The sequence below is a fragment of the Cyrtonyx montezumae genome, unplaced genomic scaffold (genome assembly GCF_038088225.1).
Source record: "Cyrtonyx montezumae isolate F1298 unplaced genomic scaffold, pur_monq_1.0 scaffold_21, whole genome shotgun sequence".
Classification (NCBI taxonomy): Eukaryota; Metazoa; Chordata; class Aves; order Galliformes; family Odontophoridae; genus Cyrtonyx; species Cyrtonyx montezumae.
In genome coordinates, this window is record NW_027071948.1 from 3,613,885 (window position 1) to 3,633,765 (window position 19,881).

The 19,881-nt window shown below is 48.2% G+C and overlaps 2 protein-coding genes across 5 annotated transcripts in view; one reads left to right on the forward strand and one right to left on the reverse strand.

Moving 5' to 3' along the window:
* Nucleotides 1–3,273, forward strand: part of PEX14 (peroxisomal biogenesis factor 14) — a 70,713-nt gene extending 67,440 nt beyond the window's left edge. Inside the window, exon 9 of the mRNA XM_065738111.1 lies at nucleotides 1,443–3,273. Within this exon, the coding sequence (XP_065594183.1) occupies nucleotides 1,443–1,908 (466 nt within the window). The 3' untranslated portion in view covers nucleotides 1,909–3,273. The remainder of the gene's footprint in view (nucleotides 1–1,442) is intronic.
* Nucleotides 3,274–14,274: 11,001 nt separating this feature from the next.
* Nucleotides 14,275–19,881, reverse strand: part of CASZ1 (castor zinc finger 1) — a 147,957-nt gene continuing 142,350 nt past the window's right edge. For all 4 annotated transcript variants that reach the window (XM_065738086.1, XM_065738085.1, XM_065738088.1 and 1 more), the window contains one exon: nucleotides 14,275–17,903. In XM_065738086.1, coding sequence (XP_065594158.1) covers nucleotides 16,648–17,903 — 1,256 coding nt within the window. In that variant the 3' untranslated portion in view covers nucleotides 14,275–16,647. The remainder of the gene's footprint in view (nucleotides 17,904–19,881) is intronic.

Consider the following 19,881-nt stretch of genomic DNA (forward strand, 5'->3'; position numbering starts at 1 on the left):
TCTGAAATGAGGCAATACAAATCCCCATCTATGGGATGAGTAATAAGAGGAGGGATCAGATCTTAGTTTGAAGAAGTTCTTTCTAAAAACACTAGTTAAGAGCTGTTGATCCTTTATGGCACCCTAACTTCCTTCTTCATACAGATAAGTCTTCTCAAGGCATCCTTGGCACAAAGTCTTTCTGCTGATGGCCAGCAACAGAGGAGCAGCAGCTCTCCGGAGAGAGCTGTCATTAGGGAAAACTCACTCTCTTATGCAGCTGGGGGATAAGTGCTTTAGGGAGAAAAGTTGCTTTAGTAGTTCATTTTTTAGCAAAAAGGCAAGTGATTGCAGTGAGGAGGCAGCAGCAACTTCGGAGCCCAGAAAGTCTCCAGAACGAAACTGTTGATTGCATTTACTGATTGAATGCATATTGCACTCTCAGGAGATGGAGGTTAGATCAGTGGAGTTCTTCCATGGCTAGTGATGGCAATGAGAAGAAGGAGATGAGAGCAACTACTGTTCCTGGTTTGGTCTATGAAAATGAACTCCGTTGTGCACAGGCACTCACTGTAGGAGTGTAACCTGCTGTGGTCTGCTCTGCTTTGACCCGTAGCACAGCCAGTTCACCTGGGGGTCCTGAGAACCCCCTCCACACAGCATTCCAGACATGAATCTGATATCTTCATAATCCCACTTTGCTCATACGAAAGCAAGGATGCGTGGGGACTGCCAGACCAGACATGCTGTACTCTTCATGATGGATCACTTTCTGAGGGCACCAGCACTCCGTACCGGACTTACATGTGTCCTTTTTGGAATTTACATTCTCCCTTTAGAGATGGACTTTAGCTTGGCACTGTCAAATCCTTAAAGCCCACCTGGTGAGGACTCACTGAGGACAGAGCAGCCAAATTCTCAGCTGGTGCATGTCAGTTATGTCTCCATTCAAATCGGAAAAGCTAAGCCAGTTTGCAGCAGCCAGGATATGGCCCAAACACGTAAAGTGCATGCTGGGACTAGGAGAGTTTGGACTGTAACAAGGCAGCGTGCAATAGCTGTGTATCACAGTGGAGGCAAGAGCCAGGTGGTGAAATTTCTTGGCTTAGGCACAAAGCAGATTTCTATGACTTCTTACTCCAGTGGGAATTTTCCTTTCCAATTAATTAGTGATTGTTTTATAAGGGACACCCATGTCTTTCCAGAGGCAGCATTCCTGACTGCTAACTTACTCTGTGAAATTGGCCAAACAAGATCAGTTCAGACACAATTACCGGTTGCTTGTAAAGCACTTTGAGATTCTGGCTGAAGAAATGAAGTGGCCTTGTTCTTGTTCCTTGAAGTTTCAGTCCTGTTTTACGTGGCTTCCCCAAGTACAAATACTATTCTCTCTGATGATAACCTCTCTGTTTTTAATAAAAGCCCCTTTCTCTCCTTTTCTTCCCTCCCTTCTCTCCCCTAAGGAGGCAGTTTCCTCCCTCCCCTTCAGCTCCTAAGATCCCATCATGGCAGATCCCAGTGAAGCCAAGCTCACCCTCCAACCCTGTCGTTGCCAACCATAACAGCAGCAGTGACATCTCACCTGTCAGCAATGAGTCTACCAACTCCTCACCAGTCAAGGAGAACCACAGCCCCGAGGGTTCAAAGGTCAGCTGCCATCTGCTGAGCACTGAGGAAGGCAGCAAGACAGTGATTGATGTCAAGAGCCAAGTGCGGATGGAGGTGCAGGGTGAGGAGGAGAAAAGGGAAAACAAAAGGAATGAAGAGGAAGAAGAGGACGATGAGGATGATGACGTGAGCCATGTTGATGAGGAGGAATGTATGGGTGTCCAGACTGAGGACCGGAGAGGAGGGGATGGGCAAATTAATGAGCAAGTGGAAAAGCTACGAAGACCTGAGGGGGCCAGCAACGAGAATGAGATTGACTAAGGCACCCTGGCTTCTGCTGATGCTGCTGTACATCTTCCCTAGCCTCCTGCACTGCCCCTGGTGCCTCTCCCATTTTGTGGAGTGCCACCATCCCTTCCAGTGATTCTTCCATGATTGACCTTGAGCAGGGTCGTGATTGCCTGGTGAACAAGGTGGGCCCTGTTTCACCACATGGCTGTACAGCGTTGCAGTGGCTTCTTCTCCCCTCCCAGGCCCACCTCCCCCCTGTGAGCTGGGGTCACTGCCTAGGCTGGAAGACCAATCGCCTTACCATGCACCACAGCAACAGAATAAGTCCCCTTACAAAAACATCCAGCATCTCCTGAAGTGGTCAGCTTCTTTGCAGCATCCTAGAGTCCTTCTGTCCCATTTCAGAAACCTGTCTGCCCTGAAGTCTTTGATTTCACAAGCCTTTAATCCCCACATAATCCCCCAAACAGTTCTTGCAGTTTCCCGAAATACCCCTTTAGTTTATTTCTCAAATTAATTGGTATTCTATCGCCAAAAAAAACACCAAAATTTTAATTTTAAATTCCTCACCCGATCTCAGTCTCAGCCACCTTCTTCCAAGCCTTATGCCAAGCCTCCAATTCCTGAAACTACCTAGCATTTAAAAACACTAAATTTCCAGTGGGGTCCAAAGAACACTATTTCCACCCCATGTGCTCTCTTCCATTCATCGAAGTGGCTTCCTGCTAGGGACCAAGTCCAGGTTTCATGGCCACAGTAAAGTGCATGAGAACAGGTGGCATTGTTACTGATTGCTCCCCCGTAAAAGGTGGTCTTAAAAAATGACCCCACTCATGGCAATTACTCCCCTTCTTCCTCCAAAGACAAGGAGCTAGCATCAGTTTTTGACATCTTTTATAGCTGTCCTGAATGAGATTATATCAGATGCCGAAATAATCAGTTAATTTTGAAGCTTTGCAATGGTTCTTAGCTTGTTTTTCTCCCTAAGTGAGGAGAAAAGCCATATTAAATGATCAGCTGAGACCTGCACCTACCCAGTGACAGGCACCTGCTTCAGCAAGGCAGTCTTTACAAGAGAGACAACAATTCCAGCTCTGAGGTACACCACTGGCCCTCTTGCCCAGTCCAGCCTTTTTTTTTGCCCTTTTGGGGCTATATACAAATCAAAATGGTGAATTTTGAAACCTCTAATTTGCAGCATTGTGTTCTCAGCTGTTAAAATGGTGGTGTCCAATTGTATTATTCACTGCATCAGAGCCTCTTAGTGGAGCAATTCTTGTAACAACTGAGTCTCACTGTCCTCACTAAGCAAGCGTGCTCGTCCGTGTGATCATGTATAGATTTCAAATATAAAATATGATTGTATATAATTGTAATAAATATGAGTTACCACTATTTAACACCAGGCTGTTACTGGATTACTGTGACTCTTTTTTGGGGGGAGAAATACACAGGGTGGTAAAGGGAGGGAAATGGGGGCATTATGGAAATTCCGTCCTTATAAAATGCTTTTTTTTTTTGATGGTTGGTTTATTTTCTAGCTCCTCCAGTCCTAGGTTATGTCAGCAGGAGGCAGCGCAGAGAATGGTGGAAGTGCAATGTACAGTGCAGTGCAGATAGCTGTGCCTCTGTTGTTGCAGAGGGTGAGATGATGGATCATTGGTGAGTAAAATGCAGCTCCTCTGGTTCCCTTCCTCCCAGCAGGAGGCTCTGCAGGGTACAAAATGCAGCGCTGTACTGCATTCCACCCCAGCAGCAGGAGGTGCTGAAGGCAGCGTGTGAGATATCCCATGGCCCTGAGCCTTATCTGCAGGCAGGGAATGCAGCGCCGTGTCCTGTGACTGCTCTAGCCCCTGCCATGTCAGTACAGAAGCCATTGAAAGAAGTGGTGTCCAGCACTTGCAGCTACTGCAGTCCCATCTTTGTTCAGCAGAAGTATTTGGCTCCCTCCTAAAAAAGAGGGATTTACTTGATTCCTGAGTATTTGGGTGTCTGGTACACAGTGACATTTTCCTGCTCAGGGGGAGCGAAAGGAACCTTCATATTACTGTATTTAGACCTGCTGCTGAATGTGATGATTTCTCATTCCTTAAATGGACGAATATCTTCCCCAGGAGTGAGTGAGTGTGTGTGTGTGCGTGTGTCTCTCTCTCCACTGTTTAACGTTCACAAAGAACGTCACATTTAGCTAAAACAGGGCAAATTTGAGAGTGTTTAAAAGGACAGACTTGTATTAGGAGAGGGCACTTTTCATTTCTCCAAGCCAGGAATCCTTGTGAAAAGAAAACACAACTGAACACGAGGATGTAATGAAAAAGTATTGTCCTGCCTGTGTACATTTTATATACATAGAAGGTTTTGAAAATAGAAAGTGCCTGGACAACAGCAGTTGGTGAAATGTGGAAAATATGTTGCTGAGGTATGTGCCTTGCAAAGTGACTTATGAGGTTTACAGTACAACCATCTCTGTGGGTTCTTTTTTCCCCCCTTTTCCTCCATGTTACCCGTGCTCAATTCATTTACCATTAAATTTACAGAGAGTAAAAGGTAATTTTCCTCAACTGCCCTTTTCCACTCCCTTAGCTTCTGCTTCTTGCAGCCTTTACCAGCTGGATAGACCACGTTTTTTTCCTTTCTCCAACCCTGATGCAAGTCCCAGCAAATTCCCTCATAGCCCATAGCTGAAAAAAAATCCATCTGTGGGCTTCCTGATGGGGTCTTGTCTACTTCATGGAAGAGACCTAACCCTCCAGCAGAGAGTTGGGAAAAAGCAGCTGGTATTTTTGGGAGTCATGAGTGTCACTCCTCAGTCTCTTCCTTTCTCGTCTTAGCTGCATAGCAGGAGTTTTAGGGCAAGTATTTTGGTCTTGATGAACCACATTGACTGACTGCTAACTTGTGAGTTACTTTTTTTTTTCCTAGAAACAAGTTGTTTAGATGAGCTGCTGTGTGAAGTGTTCAGCCCACCGGACAGAAGGCGCTGAGAATGCCATCAGCTGAAACATGGTCAGATAGTCGTCGTGACAGCACAAGCACTCACCCCAGGCTTACTCAAGGACTGTATTTTAGTGTAACCAGCCTTGGTTTTGACACAGAACCAAGAGTAACAACCCTGGGGTAGGAGGGTGCAGTGGGATTACTGCGTGGTTTCCGTAGGTTTTTGGTACTGTGAAGATAGTGAAGGGAACTAGATTCCTCCAGACCGTGCCATTTGAGCACAAGGCAGTGAAACTCCTTAGAGCCCATGCTCTCCCCTAGGGGAGATAATGTCAGGCTGGTACTTTCCAATAATTTGAGGATATAAAAACTCCCCTTTCAATAGCTGCAAGAGAAACGTAGGAAACTCAAAAAATGTGACAAAGTGGGAAAGGATTAAGTGAGACATGGCTCCTGATCCTCTTTGTCCAACCCCCCTCACCCCCAGGTGTGACAAATTAGCCCTACGTGCACCTTTGTCAGAATCAGGAGGAGATCTTTTATTGCCCAGGGTGTGACCTAACAGTGTTTGAGGTCAGAAGGAAAGGGGTGGACTGCAGGGTCCCCTGTGATCCTGCTGTTTGCTGCCTGACATTTTGCAGAACATTTTACTTGTATTGTGCCTCAGTTTTCCTACACGATGGCAAAAATAACATCTGGTGAATACTGGGATGTGACAAATACAATCTGCAGAGAAAGCAGCTTTAGGAAGGAGATCTCATGCTAGGTCCTGCAGCTGACACAAACCCCCAGCTCCCGTTATTGGCTGTGCCCCGTGGAGCAGTGATTGCAGCCCCTGCCCAGCTGCTCTGGTTGCCTGGCTGCTGTGGCCTGGGCTGCACAGCTGTGGGTGATGGGCTGAGCCACCCTCCATGCTCAGAGGCAGACATTTTAGATGTGGTCTTCGTATGGTGCAGTGGAGCTGCTCCTAGCAGGTGAGTGGTTTTTTAAATGCTTTCTTTCTTATGTTTGTCCTCAGCGGAGTGGGCTGCATTTCCAGGGCTGCCTCACTCTTAAGTGTGGGGTTTGCTGCAGGTTTGGCAGCAGGAATGCTGTGTTGCTGCCTGGAGCAGGACTGAGGGAAAAAAAAATGGTCTGTGTCTGCTTTACTGGTTGTTTGCAATGCCTGCTATGGAAGTAGAGGCTGCCTTTGCCTTCTCTTTGGTGGGGCTGTGTGATAGCCTGGAGAAGCCTAGGCTGGGTAGCAAGGCCAGGTAGCTTTTCGTTGCAGGCCTGCTGTATTGAAGTCAGGGTTTGGAAGATCCCTTCTGTGTGGTGGAGCCTCGTGTACAGCACAAATTGGTGGTGGTGACCCAGCATACCAAGCTTGAACTGAGTGCCTTCCAGCCTGGGCTTTGAGCTCTGTCCCACTGCGAGTGCAAACTGAGGGAGGGACCTGGCCTCCAGGAACTGAAAACATAAATAAAGCAATGCTGGGAGGTGAAGCGGAGGAAATTATTTACCTGAGGGCATGGGAGAGAGCATCCAGCTTTCTTAATTTTCCCATTCATCCTCACATCTCCCAGGCCATTGTGCTTCCTCAGGAGTCAGCCTTTGAAGGCATCTGTGGAGCTGCATCTGCCTCTTATGCCGATGAAAGGCCGGCCCTTACCAACACCTGTGCTGTCAAAAAACATAAAATAAAATAGTGGAAGTGTACCTAAAGTGAATTAGGGGGTAGCAGGGAGGAGGAGGGATGCAGGGAGGATCCAAGTCCTCCGCTTGCTGAGCACTAGAGGCTCTGAGCTGCGCACTTGTAGATTGAGGGGCTGGCATGGTCTCTCCCAGCTCAGGGAAAAAAACAATCCCATCCTCAAAAGGGAGCAAGCACTAACCTAATAAAGGCACCAGCTGGACGAAAGGAAAACCGGCTCTTTGGAAAAAAAAAAAATCCTTTCATTAGAAAAATAATATATTTCATCCTAATAAGGTAAAAATATTTGAAATGGGGCAGAAGTGAGCACTAGGCAGCATCTGTCAGGCCCTTTCTGGAAAGGGGAAGATTATTAAACTCAATTATAATTTATTTTTGTAAAGTGTCTTTCAGACTAAAAATCTCCCCAGATGCTTTGCAAGGACTGCTCAGGGGTTACTTGCACTACGGAGCATCTCGGAAGGCCCCCTTTCCCCCCGTGCCCCTCTCTTCTGCATCTGCTGAAGGATTTAACCCTTCAGGTTTTTTTCTTCTGTTTTTTGTTTATAAGAGATCTTCTATTATGTGAGCTGCAAGAATGTGCCCAAGGAGTGGAGGGGCCGTTGATGTTGCATTTCTTCTCCTGTTTCAGATTAAATACTTGCATTTCTCTAGGACTGTTCCTCCCGAGTGTGAAGGTGATTGGCTGCCTGGGATTGATTCAGAGCATGCAGGAGTATGAGTGGCTTCCTTGTTGCCTTTCTTTTTTGGTGCCTGTCCCTTTGCCAGCCTGCTTGTCCAGCTCTCCATCACTTTATCTGCCTGGTGTGTCTGGTTTGCACAGCCCCCTGCTGCTGCTTTCAGCCTGTTGCTGTGCCTGCCTGTCTCCTATTGCCCCACGCTTTTCCCTTTTGCTCTCTACACTTCAGACACAGGCTGCTTCCAACTTTATCCCTCCGCTTTGATAAGCTAGCATCGAGGTTTTTTCTGCGTGGAGCCAGAGCAATACCTCTTTAAAATCAATTTCTGTCACTGATTTAATTAAAGCAGAGACGATTCTTGGGTGGATGTTCCTCCAGCTCTTTGAACAAGTTTGCTTTATTTAAAGCAGTTTAAACTGATGTGTCCCTGCACAAAAGACTGTGCTAAACTGCTGCCACCCTCCAATGCAGATGCATGGTTGGGTGCTTCCTGCCCTCGTGCAGTGTGAGCAGCAGGTTTCATCTCTGCTTGCCTGCCTGCCTGTTTGCTTCATGGCTTTGTTCCATTCCTTGCTGTAGGGTGGTAGCAGCCCTTCCCAGCAACAGACACAGGTTCAGGGTGAGATAGAAGCAGGCAGTGGGCGCAGGGTGCGGGTGACAGAGGGGCTTAGGGCTCTTGGTACCAGGAGCACGAGGCAGCACCCTGCCCTATGGGAAGGGAAGGGGGCAGGCCAGGCTCCTTAGTCTGCCTGTCAGATAAATCTTCGTCTGTTTACTTAAATCCTCAGTGTTTCTTCATTTGTTTGTTTAAAAGTTTCCCTGCCAAAAAAGAGCAAAAGGAAGGAGGGAAGCTGCCTCCATTGGCCACCCCCTTCAGCCAGGATGGGGCTGGGGCACTTTGGGGACAGGAGGAGCAGAGGTGGCAGAGCACCCTGCAGCCCAGGGATGTGGTCCTGTTCCCATCTGCAGAGCTGCTGCTAGCCCCAGGCAGGAGCACCCAGGTGAGGAACCCAGCAAGCCCTTTCTGCCACCGAGAGCTTGCCCTCCCTTCTGTTTACTTTCTCTTTTGTCTCACTGAGAGAAAACAATAGAAGTCTTGCAAGGTCATGAAAAACCGTGGAAGTGCACTGCATACCCACAGAGTAGCTGGCTTATGGCTGTACTGGGCATAATGAACAGCACCCCTGCAGGTCCTGCTGCCACCCAGTCTGGATGCTCCCTCATCCCCATTTGAGTACTATGCAAACCTGTGCACCCTGCAGAAAATAGGCAGTATGAGTCTTGTGTACACACAGCCATGTATGCTCTCACCTTTTCCCCCATTTGTTCTAATTAAACTAAGTTTACTATTGATTTGTAGAGAAAGTCAGAAGCTTTTTATTTGCTTATGTGTGTATATGTGAAACTCTCTGAAGCTCTTGGCTATCTACATGCTTTTTTGTTTGGAATGGATGTGAGCTGCTCACTGACTCTCAGAGAGGTCGTAATTTTGTGTTTTAATTGAAGATGATGTGAGATTTTTATTGTCAAGTTGTAGCTTCAGTCTTCAGTGGAGTGCAAGTTGGGTGAAAGGAAGAGGGAGATCTGCTTAGCTCCTCTCCTTCCCCTTTCCTCTGTGAAAGGACTTCCAGTGCAGAATGGCACCTGTAGGTTTGTGAAGCATTGTGCCTGACTGCACCAGCCCAGAAGTGCGTGTGTGAAACTCAGCTGGGCCCTGAGCTGTTGATGTGGTCTTGTGTGCACTATGCAGCGGGGTTGTTGGTGCCAAAGCTTATTTTATGGAAGGCTTTGTGGTTTGTATTGTCGTGTCCAATGCAGACTTGTGGCCAGGGACCCTCACTGCTGCTCCTCTATGCTAGAAGTCCCACTGCGTTCTGAATTTCATTTTCTAGGGGTATGGAGATGGGCCTATTTAATCTACCTATTTCCCCAGCAAGTCTCCTGTCCTTTCTTAAAGTCAGCATGCTGCAGAAAGCCACTGCTGAGCCTCAGTCCTTGCAAGCTCTGAGTTATGCCCAGTATGCGTTGTGCGTCATAACAGCTGCCTTTCCTCTCTACCAGTAAGCATCACAATTCTGAATTTCCTTCTGCCCTGGTGCAGGAGGTGTTGTGCCACTGGAATAAATACCCTCCCAGCCAGGCGTGCTTTCCTGTGCTTGGTGCTCAGCTGAGCAAGCTGAGAGGTGGCTCTGCACACCCCTGGTTTCTGCTGGGCATCCTTGCTCACAGCTCCTGCAGGATGGCTGTCTGCTGAAGGGGAGAGGAGTTTGGAGCTGATGAGTTTGTAAGAAAGATGGTTGCAGATTGAGTGCGTGCCTGCTGCAGTGTGGAAACCATTCCTTGTCAGTTTGGATGTAAGGAGAGGTGTAACCCGAGGTACTGTTTTCCTAGTAACCCACATAAATATCCATGCTAGGCTGTGTAAGAATTAGTCAAACAATTTGTGATGGGCCACTAGGATGGCCGTTACCTTATTCTAGGCCAACAGTGGTAGTCTGTTGCCTTCATTTCCATCTGTTTTGGCCTGTGTGGCTCAGCAAGGACAGGTCTCTGTGCTAAGGCTGGAAGAGGCACATTCGTTTAGTGACATCTGAAAAACAGGATGATGGGAAGCAGCAGCAGGACCATCTGGTCTCCCATTCCGTGGCCTAGAATACTTTGGATGCTTCTTCGTTTGAGGTAGCTGAACTTTTGCTGCCTGTTTTGGTTTTTAAGTCTTACAAATCATATGGAAAGGGAAAGCAGGGCTCTATTTGGGCTGTGCTGGTGCTGAGGGATATTCCTGCTGAGTGTGCCTCTGCTGGAGGCTGCTGCATGTGGCTTGTCGTGCCCTGAAAAGCCAATGTCCTGTGCCCCCTGTATACTGGCAGTGTGGTTTTGTGGATACATGTTAACTGTGGGGTTCTGTGCTCCAAAAATGCTGTTACAGGGATAGACTCAATGTAATCAGTGTACAGTAGCAGTTCCCGATTGTTGTCCAGCCCTTAAAGCAAGCTGCCTTGCTGTGTGTCTGCTGCTCTCCCTTCTGTCCCCAGTGCTCTGAGTGCAGTGGATGCGGAGTTGCAGTGTCACCCATTGCGAGGGCTTGGAAGGAATGCAGTAGTGAGGCTTTGATTTGCTCCACTTGCTCCTTCTCCCTTGACTTAGTCATTCTGTTATGAAGTGCTCGGAGAGTTCCACGGAGGGCAGGCAACTTCCAGCAGGAGCTGCCAAGCCGTGAGTGGGGCCGTGCCCCCCTGGAAGCACCGTGATGTGAATACCCCTTGTGCTGCGGGCAGAGCTCCAGCATGAGCAAACCTCTGTGCTCTGAGGTCGGATTAGGAGTGTGTTCAGATAATGACATCTGAAAGCAGGATGGATGGGAGCTGCAACAGAGCAACCAGGGGACTTTGAAAGAGAGAGGAGTCTAATCCTCTCTGCTAATAAGGAGGCGGCTGCTGCCAGTGCATGGGGCTCAGCAAGCTCTGCTTTGCTGCTCCTGGGCTCCTGACTGGTGGCAGAGTGCAGTAGGCACAGGCACCCAGCTGCTTTTGCGTGTGTGTACGTGGAAGGGGGTGGGGGGGAAGAACAGAGCAGGAGAAGTTTGCTTTGCTTTGTTTTGGTATAAGAACTTTGCCATTGCTCCTTGCCTGTGCCCCACAGCACTGGGGCAGGTGCCTGAACCTGGGGGAACAGACAGCTCTTGTGCACAGTTATCACGGTGTGCAGGCAGATCCCCTCAGGACAGCTGGGATGTGTGCTTGCAGTGGTCTTCCACTGAGGGGTGAGCACTGGGGCATGCCATGACCTGGTGGATACCGGGAGGGTAATTGCTTTAGAGCACCTGATGTGCTGTGAACACGTGTGCTTTCTTTAAAGCAGCTTGTTCAGGTCCTTGTAAAATGGCACCTGCTGCCTGAGCCTGTCTGCTTCGCTCAGAGCAAGTGGGGAAAGCCTGTTTCCAGAGCTGCCTGGTGAGGAAGGGCCCAGGCCTGGCATTTGTTCAGGTGCAATGGTGGGGACAAGCTGCATTGGGTACCCAGAGTTTTATCTATCTCATCTGTTGTTCCTTTGCAGTTGGCAGTCACAACTGCTGGGTCGGCTGCTCCACAGCAGTGCTGTGTAGTGGTGTGGATGGAAAGACAAGATCTTCCCTGAACAGGACGTTCTCATCCCCTAACAGCAGTCACTTTTCTCTGCCAACACATGGCATGTGCAAATGACAGCAGCAGCAGGAAGCTATGGAGAGGCCAGGTAAGGCATGCTTCCTTTTATATCTTGATATGTAGCATACAGTTTTGTGTAGCCTTGTGTGTGTATGGCTCCAGCACTGCATTTTAGTTCTTGTTAGTGGGATGACTGGTTCCCAACCCTTCTGTGCAGACAGAGCGGCCCATTCGTGCTCGTTTCTCTTCTGTTAGGGTGATAATCACACAGCTCTAAATTTAGAGAGCTTTGGACATCATTGTAAGGTTTCCAGTGGGTTACAGCAAGCATGATACACCTGCAGGTCCCAGACTGCTACCCTGAGTTTGCAGGCAGGTGAGAAGGGAGAAGTCAAAATGCAAGCAGCTGCACCTCGAATCTGCATCCCCCATCAGCAAGTGGTGGAGGCACAGGCATTGCCTCCATCATCACCCTGATGGATGCTTCGAATGAAACTACAGCAAGACAGCCTAAAAAGTTCGAGGCCAGAGTCATAGAAAGAGAGCTCTGTTCTTTTTGCACTTATCACCGCCGTGCTGGTGCTAAAAGTGCTGTCAGAAGGGGTGTGGGGGCATTTCCAGGGCTGCAGTGCTTTAAAAGACCCCAACTGCTCTGAGATGTGTTAGCTGTCCAGAAAATAAAACACCTCCTCAATCAAGAAGACAACTTCATCACTTGAAACTTTGTTGGTTTTTTTTTTCCAGTTTTTATTGAGTGAAAATGTCAAACCTTGCATCAGTCATGCAAAAAAAAAAAAATCAAATAAATAAAACACATATATTAAATTTCTAATAGCACTAAATTCAAGTGGAAAAATATTCAGTTCTTAATAACGCAGGTGCTGAAGAGACCAGATTCAAGTAAATCAGAGCACACCGTCCTGGTTAGGGTGGTTTTTTTTTTTTTTTTTCACTTTCTGCATTTTTGTCTCAAAACCTATATATATATCTATATATCTATATATATGTATATACATATAGATATATACACACACACATATATATGTGCATACATATTATTTTTATATTTATATATATACACATACATATTTATAAAACATTAAAAAGAGCATTGGTGGTTCAAGCATTTATTTCCCCCCTCCCCCACAGAAAGAAAAAAATAAAACAACAACAAAACAAAAAAAAAGAAATTACACATTTAAAATTCAAAATGAGCTAGCAATGGCTTATAGTCCTAGTGTGCAATATGGATATTACAAAAGGCTAGAATTCTCCCTCTTTGTCTTTTTTTTTTTTTGTCTTTTAATTTTTTTAAGTTTTTTAAAGTTTTTTTTGTTTTTATTTTTTTTTGCTACATTGGAAAAAAAAGGTTTGTTGTTTTTTTTTTTCTTTACAAAATTCCTTCCACGCAGACTTTAATCCAGTTGAGTTTGTGGCTACAAAGAACCATCTAGTCAATAGCTTTGATTTTGTTTTTTGCTCTTCAGCAGTGAATGGTAGCAGAATCAGGAGGGTCCATCCCAAGGACTGTTTTGTTTGCTTCTCGTTTTGTTTTGGACAGGATAGTTCTGTTTCCTCTCTCCTCTTTCCCCCTCCTCACACACTTCTCTCTGGTCACTCTTCTGAGCTCTTACTCCAGTAGCATCGTGTTAGTGGTGCTGTTGATATGATCGCTTGAAGCGAAGATCCACCTCACAGTTATGGGCACCTTTGTGCTGTTGGGGCCTTTGTTCAGAAAAGCACTTAAGCATGGGCTTCGGTCTGCTCCAGATCACGAAGCGTGTGCCTAAGAGTTTTGCTGAATTAAAGCCTTCTTAGCATGGCAGAAAAAACAAGACGGGCTTAACTTTCTAGACTTGTTGTTGTTGCAAAGATGGACAGAGTGAGAGCTTTGCAGATACTGGGCCTGGGGAAGGCAGGGCCGCGGGGCAGAGGTCAGCAGGAGCCTCCTGGGAAAGGAACCGCGTTCCCTGTGCCAGCTCCTGGAGAAGAGGTGATAAAGGATTGGGAGAAAGGCTGAGACACCAGGGAGAAGTCAGGTGCCTTAGGGGGAAGGTGGTGTGCATAGATAAACACGGCCCCTCCGGGCGCTGAGCTGCACGGAGGGACGCGTGGAACGGCGCCGGCCTGGGCCCAGCGCTGCTGCCATGGGATCTCTTCCCCTCTCCTCTGTGCCTCGGCCTTCTCCTGCTGCCCTGCAGTGCTTCAGTGAGTGCAGCTTGGTGAGATGGGGCAGATACCATGTGTGGGTTCCCAGCTCGTAGTGCAGGGCCCCTCCATCCTCAATGGTACAGAGGGGCCCCTGGGAGTGCCCTCCTCACTGCTGCCAGCAGGCCCCCACTAGCTGTGCTCATGGGATGGGGTGTGAGGTTGGGGGGCTCCATCCTGACCCTGCAGAAGTCAGTGATGTCCGCCGGGTGCCAAGTGAAAACGTGGTCTGCAAGGTGGGGCCTGTGTTACAGCTGGGGGTCCTCCTCCTGGAGCCCATCACCACAGCGTGGCCGAGCATGGGAAAAACAAACAAGGGCAGAACCTGCAGCAAATGCCATTAAAAGCAGAGGTTTTTGCCCCATCCCAGTTCTAAAATTCCAGGTCCTCACTCCCTCACTCAGCGCCAGGAACAGGAGCTTCGTTATGTTCAAGAGTTGGTAGGTGCTAGAAAATACACAGCGGAGGGCAGGGGATATACCAAACAAAACAAAAACAAACAAAAGAATGAAACCCTATAAAAATAAAAGCCACACAAAATAACTGATAGCGGAAAAGAACTCCAAAGTATTAAATAAACTACAAACTAGTCATAACAATATTTCATTTGTTTTCATTTGTTTCATCTCTACAAAATTCAAGTTAAAATTCGGAATCGTGCAGCTCCGGTCAGTGCTAGGAGTGTGAAGTCAGCCTCAAACCACAGAGTTAAGGCCCCCCTCCCCTGCCACCCCCTACAAACAAACACTAAATTAAAAAAAAAAAAAAAGAATAAAAAATTGCACACAATTAATATCTAAGGGCTTTACAGAAGGCAGGCGACCCCCCCTCCTCCCCCTGGCATTGGTTGTTTCTCTTTTGTTCTATATATAGTAATAACCTTTACAGAAAAAATACTGTACAACTTCTTAATTTTTTTTTTGCCTTTCCTTTTGAAACATTATCTGAACGTTCTGTCCCCACATGTACACAGCTGTGCTGCGTGTTTAGAAATCAGACCTGATCTACACCAGTTCCTAAGGGAAATAATTAAAAAAAACAACACAAAAAAAACAGCCTAAACTCCTTGAAGCCTTAATCTGTTCAGCGTAGAAACAAATTGTGGGGATCCCTTGGAGCTGAAGTGCTTACAGAGGGGCTACGTATTAGGGAAAAAAAACTCAACCAGGCTTAAAGAGAAGAAGGGACACAGCTCAGACCCAAGGAACCTTTTGCTAGGCTGCTGTACTTACAGACTGGCACTGAAAGAGCCGAGATCAGAATGAGTCTGTGCAGCTGGTCCTTCTGGAGCCCATGTGGATGCAGACAAGCCCTCTTACTCAGACTCTGGTGAGGATATGGGGGTCAGACAGCTACTACCCCACCTGCCTGAGTCCTGGACAGTCTCCTGTAGTGTATGCTCCCAGCCTGGGCCAGGAAAAGAGAGCAGGGAGGGGATGAGCTTGTGACCAGGGGAAGCTCAAGCTTCTGGAGGCGACAGGTCCCAGCTTAATAAATTCCATTTGCTCGTGTAGGGCCTGAGCTATCTATCAGCCCTACTTGCAAAATTCATCAGTATGGACACAGAAATGCATCATTTTTTAGCTGGGCTGCGTCCTGGCCTCTGCTGGCATCATCCCACATCTTTCTGTGCTGTGTAGGTTGCAACAGCCTCCTGTTTCATGGCTGCAAGAACTAAGGCCAGGCAAAGCTCTGCAGGTGCTGTGGAGCCATCCCCTCAGTGCTGAGCAAAGAAGCCCCAGTCTGAGCGGGGACATCCCATGCAGGATCCCGAATGCCTGCCTGCCTTCTCCCTCTTCAGCAGTGCCTTCCTCCTCTCCTGAAGGTCACCAGAGCTACATTTCAGTCCGTGCAGAAAGCCGTGCCCATCTCCAGTGAAGTGAGGGGAGGGCTCTGGGTGGGGACATACCTGTCATCGTGCGACTGCGTGGGTCAGAGAGCAAGAAGTATTTTCAAGGCTGCGTTAACTGGGACGCTCTCCTGCGAGCACGGTGCTCCTTGTGCTGCACCGTGGCACTGAGTGTCAGCTCACAACCTCCTGACTCTACCGAGTCCTCCTGAGATGGGGATACTGAAGCACCACAAAAAAGCCTCACCCTCAACAGAGGGAAAGCACCTGGGGTTGGGATGAGATGGAACTGGATGGGAGTTTAACCCCAGTCCTCCAGTGTGACAAACCCTTTAACTGCCCACTGCGCCCTTCCCGCGTTACTTCAGCTACATCCCTACAGCAGAACAGCAGGGATGGGGAGAGGTGCCTTACAGCTGTAGACAGAGAAAGTTTTACAATATAAATAGCATTCAAAATTATTATCATTAATAGTAAAAAGGATCTGGAAGAACAGAGGAGTGTCCCATTCCCACCCCTGCTCATTCATTAATGCGTCCTCATTTGCGTGACAATAAATACCCACTCCCACCCTCGATGTCTGATGCCATCCATTTAATGCTGGAGAAAGAAGAGAGAGAGAGAGAGAGGGAGAAAGGTGGGGGAGAGAGAGCACCCCTCGCCCCCTCCTTCCCACTGGCAAAAGCTGAGCTAGTTGTCTTTGTGACACCAATTCCTTGCATGTTATATATGTGTGTGTGTGTGTACATTATATATATATAGAAGAGACACACACACAAATATATATTTCTACAATTCATTACCTGTTGTTCCCACCCACCCCCCTCCAAGAAGTGGAGATTATTATTAATATCGTACAACTGAAAACATGGAAAAATAAAACCCAGAAAGAAAAATGGGGGGGACAGAACCCCACCCATGACAAAGGGTCCCCAGATGGGCACAGGCCCCATGCACCGTTCAGGAGACGAGGCAGCTGGTACCCTCGAGGTTCATGTCTGTAGAAAAGGGTACTCTTTTGCTGCATCCTGTCCCCGTGTTCTGTGATCTGCAGCATGAAGTGATGCAGCACCAGTCCCGCTGTCTCTCTTATGGGGCCTGTGGATTATAGGTTTCCTTCCTTCCTCTCTCTCGTGTGTGTGGCACGGAGTTTGTATTTCATTTGTCGTCCCAATCTTTGTTCTTGCCTCACGTGGGGTCCCCTAAGTAATTCTGTGTAAGAGCAAAACCAAACCACTGCTGCTGTTGTCTCTAGGATTAAGGAGAAGCTGCTGGAGCGACCGTAGAGGGTAGGGCAGCAGCAGGAGCCGGAGCAGGAGCTGAGGTGGGAGGAAGGGCAGGGTCTGCCTCACCCTGAGGCCTGGAAGCATCACCATGGTCTGTGGAAGAAGCACCCTCCTCTGGTTCCCCATCATCTTTCGTGGCCAGGCCCTCCGGGTCAGGCAGCGATTCTTCAGAATCTGTGTTCAGGTCTTCCTCTTCATCGTCCTCCTCGTCATCATCATCATCATCCTCCTCTTCATCATCCTCTTCTTCTTCATTCATCTCCTCCTCATCATCCTCTTCATCCTCTTGGGAAGAGTCATCTTCGTCCTCCACCTCACCAGAGCCAGATGCCACAGCCCCCAGCTCCTGGGGGGCGGTCCCGGCTCTGCTCGGGGAGGGCCCTTCAGCGACTTCTGACTGCTTCTTGCTGAGGTCCAGGGAGTCATTGAGGCCCACGCCAGCCGCGTTCTGCAGGAAGAAGAGGGAGCTGTTGTTGTCAGTGCTGAGGTTGAGGGAACTGTCCAGGTTGATGGAAGAGTTCTGGATGTCGTACTCGAGAGTGGAGTGGGCGAGGCCCTCAGGGCCAGGAGAGATGGCAGGCAGCTCCCCTCGCTCCTGCTTCTCGTGTTTGCGCTTGTGCGAGTCCATCTGCGACATGCCCACCACTGTGTGTTTGCAGCCAGGGTAGGTGCAGTGGAAGTGGGAGCACTTGAGTTTGTACTTGCAGTCGGGCACCTCACAGTCCACGCTCGAGCTGAACTGGCAGAAGCCGGCGGCGCTGATGACATCCTGCTTGCCGTGGTGCTTACGGTGGGCTGTCACCTTGGTGCTGTCAGTGCAGCGGAAGCCACAGCGCAGACAGTGGAAGTGTGTGCTATTGCCAGAGAACTGACAGTCTGGGAAGTTGCAACTCAGTGAAGACTTGAAGCGCTTGAAGTCATCCAGTACCAGGTTGTCAACGCGGTCGTGGTGCTGGGCGTGCTTATACATGTGGGTACGGCCGCAGAACTTGTAGCCGCAATTCTCCCGCGTGCAGTGGTAGTGGGTAACCTTGAGAGAGAATTGGCAGCTGGAGTCCTTGCAGTCCTCATAGAGGTCGTAGCGCCGAAATCCCTCCAGCATCATCCCTTCATCCAGCATCTTGCGCGAGGACGCAGTCTTGCGGCGCTTGCCAAACGGGGACATGTCCTCAATAATCCAGAAACGCTTTTTGGCCCCCGAGGCAGTTGGCATAGTGATGGTATTCCCTGAGGAGAAAAAAAGTGAAGAGTGCTGTTGCTGACAGGTCTCTCCTCATGCCCTAACCGTCCTGGCAAGCTCTCCACTTGCACAGGCAACACCACACCGCTTCCCCCCAGCAGCTCATCCCCAGGCTCTCAGTAAGCCTCAGCTCGGGGCCACTGGCTGGCTGCTGCTGCACATCACCTCCTTTGATTTTCAGCACATCCCACCTTGCCTCTAATTGCCACTCTTGTATAACTTAATATTATCCAAATACTGTTGCTCCTTCTCTGTTTTACAGCTCTCAGAGTTTCTCCGGCTGCTCAGTTATCTCTACTCTTGCTCTCCTCTTAAAGCAAACTTCCATGCAGAGGAGTTGGCTCGTTTCAATCCAAGGACTGACGTGTTTTACAGCAGTTCATTGTGGTTCAAGTAGTAAATGAGTTTAAGCGCTTTAAAACCAGCAGGTGGATGCTGTTTTCCCCTATCCAGGCTCTTTGTGAGCAGGACACCATAACACACTACAACTGCCAAGGACGGGCAGGAGCAAGTGGAGGAAGATCCCATGTATGACTGAAAGTGCAAGGGGGGGGAATTTATAGAAATAGGATGGACTTTGGCCAGGAGACTGCAACATCCCTCACTGTAATGAGCCTACATATTACGATGAGTGCACTTAGAAAGACAGATGGACAGATGTTCAGTGGGGCCAATTCTCATCATCACTAGCCAGCGGACTCCGAGAGAAAATACCAGTTCTACAGCTTTCCCATGGGTCTCAAAAATCACATGGTGCCCCTAGTAAATAAAGAGCCCTCATCTATCTTCCAGTTTCATTCACAGGGCCAGCATAACTGGCTAGTGCTCACGTCCCCTAGGATCAAGCTGACATCGAGGACTCGACCTCATTATATCTATTAACTTTTTTTTTCTTCTCTGCTTACTCTTTCCAGAATCAAACCATGATCTCCACGACCAACACACGGCACAGACAAGGTTGGAGGCAAGAAGAATTTCTCACCAGGTACAAATCAGTGAGTGTAATTGGAAATGATAGCTGGCAACTAAAACACACTTTCATCTTCTTTGCCCTCCACCTTCATCCTTTTAAAGAGAGACATGATTTGAGACATGCACTGCACAGGACCTGAGAATCCAGAGCAGCCTGCGTCCTCGCCTAGGAGGCTGAAGAAACAGTCATTTGTTTGAATGCTGTAGGATTACTTTTTTCTAGCTGACAAGCAGGTATAAAAGCTGTGGATGCTATTTTTGCTGTACATGGCCTGTCAGCTTACAGCCCTTTAGATTAAGGTCACGATTATCCAAGGAAGCCTCCAAATGTTAAACTTACACCATGCTGAAAGGTGCAAGTCTACAGGCAGGGTAGCAGCAACTTGTTCTCCCCATACAGTGGACTGCTGGTGTGCCTGGGCGATAGAGGTGTGAGCAGAGAGCAAAAGATCTTTCACATGCATTTGTTACGTGCACTTGTGCTCAAACTGCAAATAAGAGCACCAGCTTGGGGCATCCATGGTGAGATCACTGTAGTGCCTGGCGGAAGCTGCACATGAAGGCTAATTTAACCAGCTACCAGTGAAGGAGCAGCTTTCCATCACTGCATATTTTCTATTAGCAGTAAAGTCAGTGACCAGACCACCCTGCATCCCCCCCCTTGCAAATGTAGTGTAAAATCTCTGCTCCCAGGCACACCGTTACTCAGACAAATCCCTGCCATCCACATCAACTCCTTCCTCCTTCACTTACAAGAAACTACAGCCAACCCACCAAGTATGGATGCTAATCTTATTTGCATTCAGACAGTACTACAGCATACAGCATTGTAAATGGAAGACAGAATATCCGGGAAATAAACAGAATTTAGTTAGATCGACCTGTTTAAAACTCAGTGCATCTGCTCAGCTTTTACAACAGCTCAAACAGATGCATTTAAAACTTCAGTTGAACCAACTTTGTTTTCTCACAGAGCAAAGTTTCAGAGCAAGG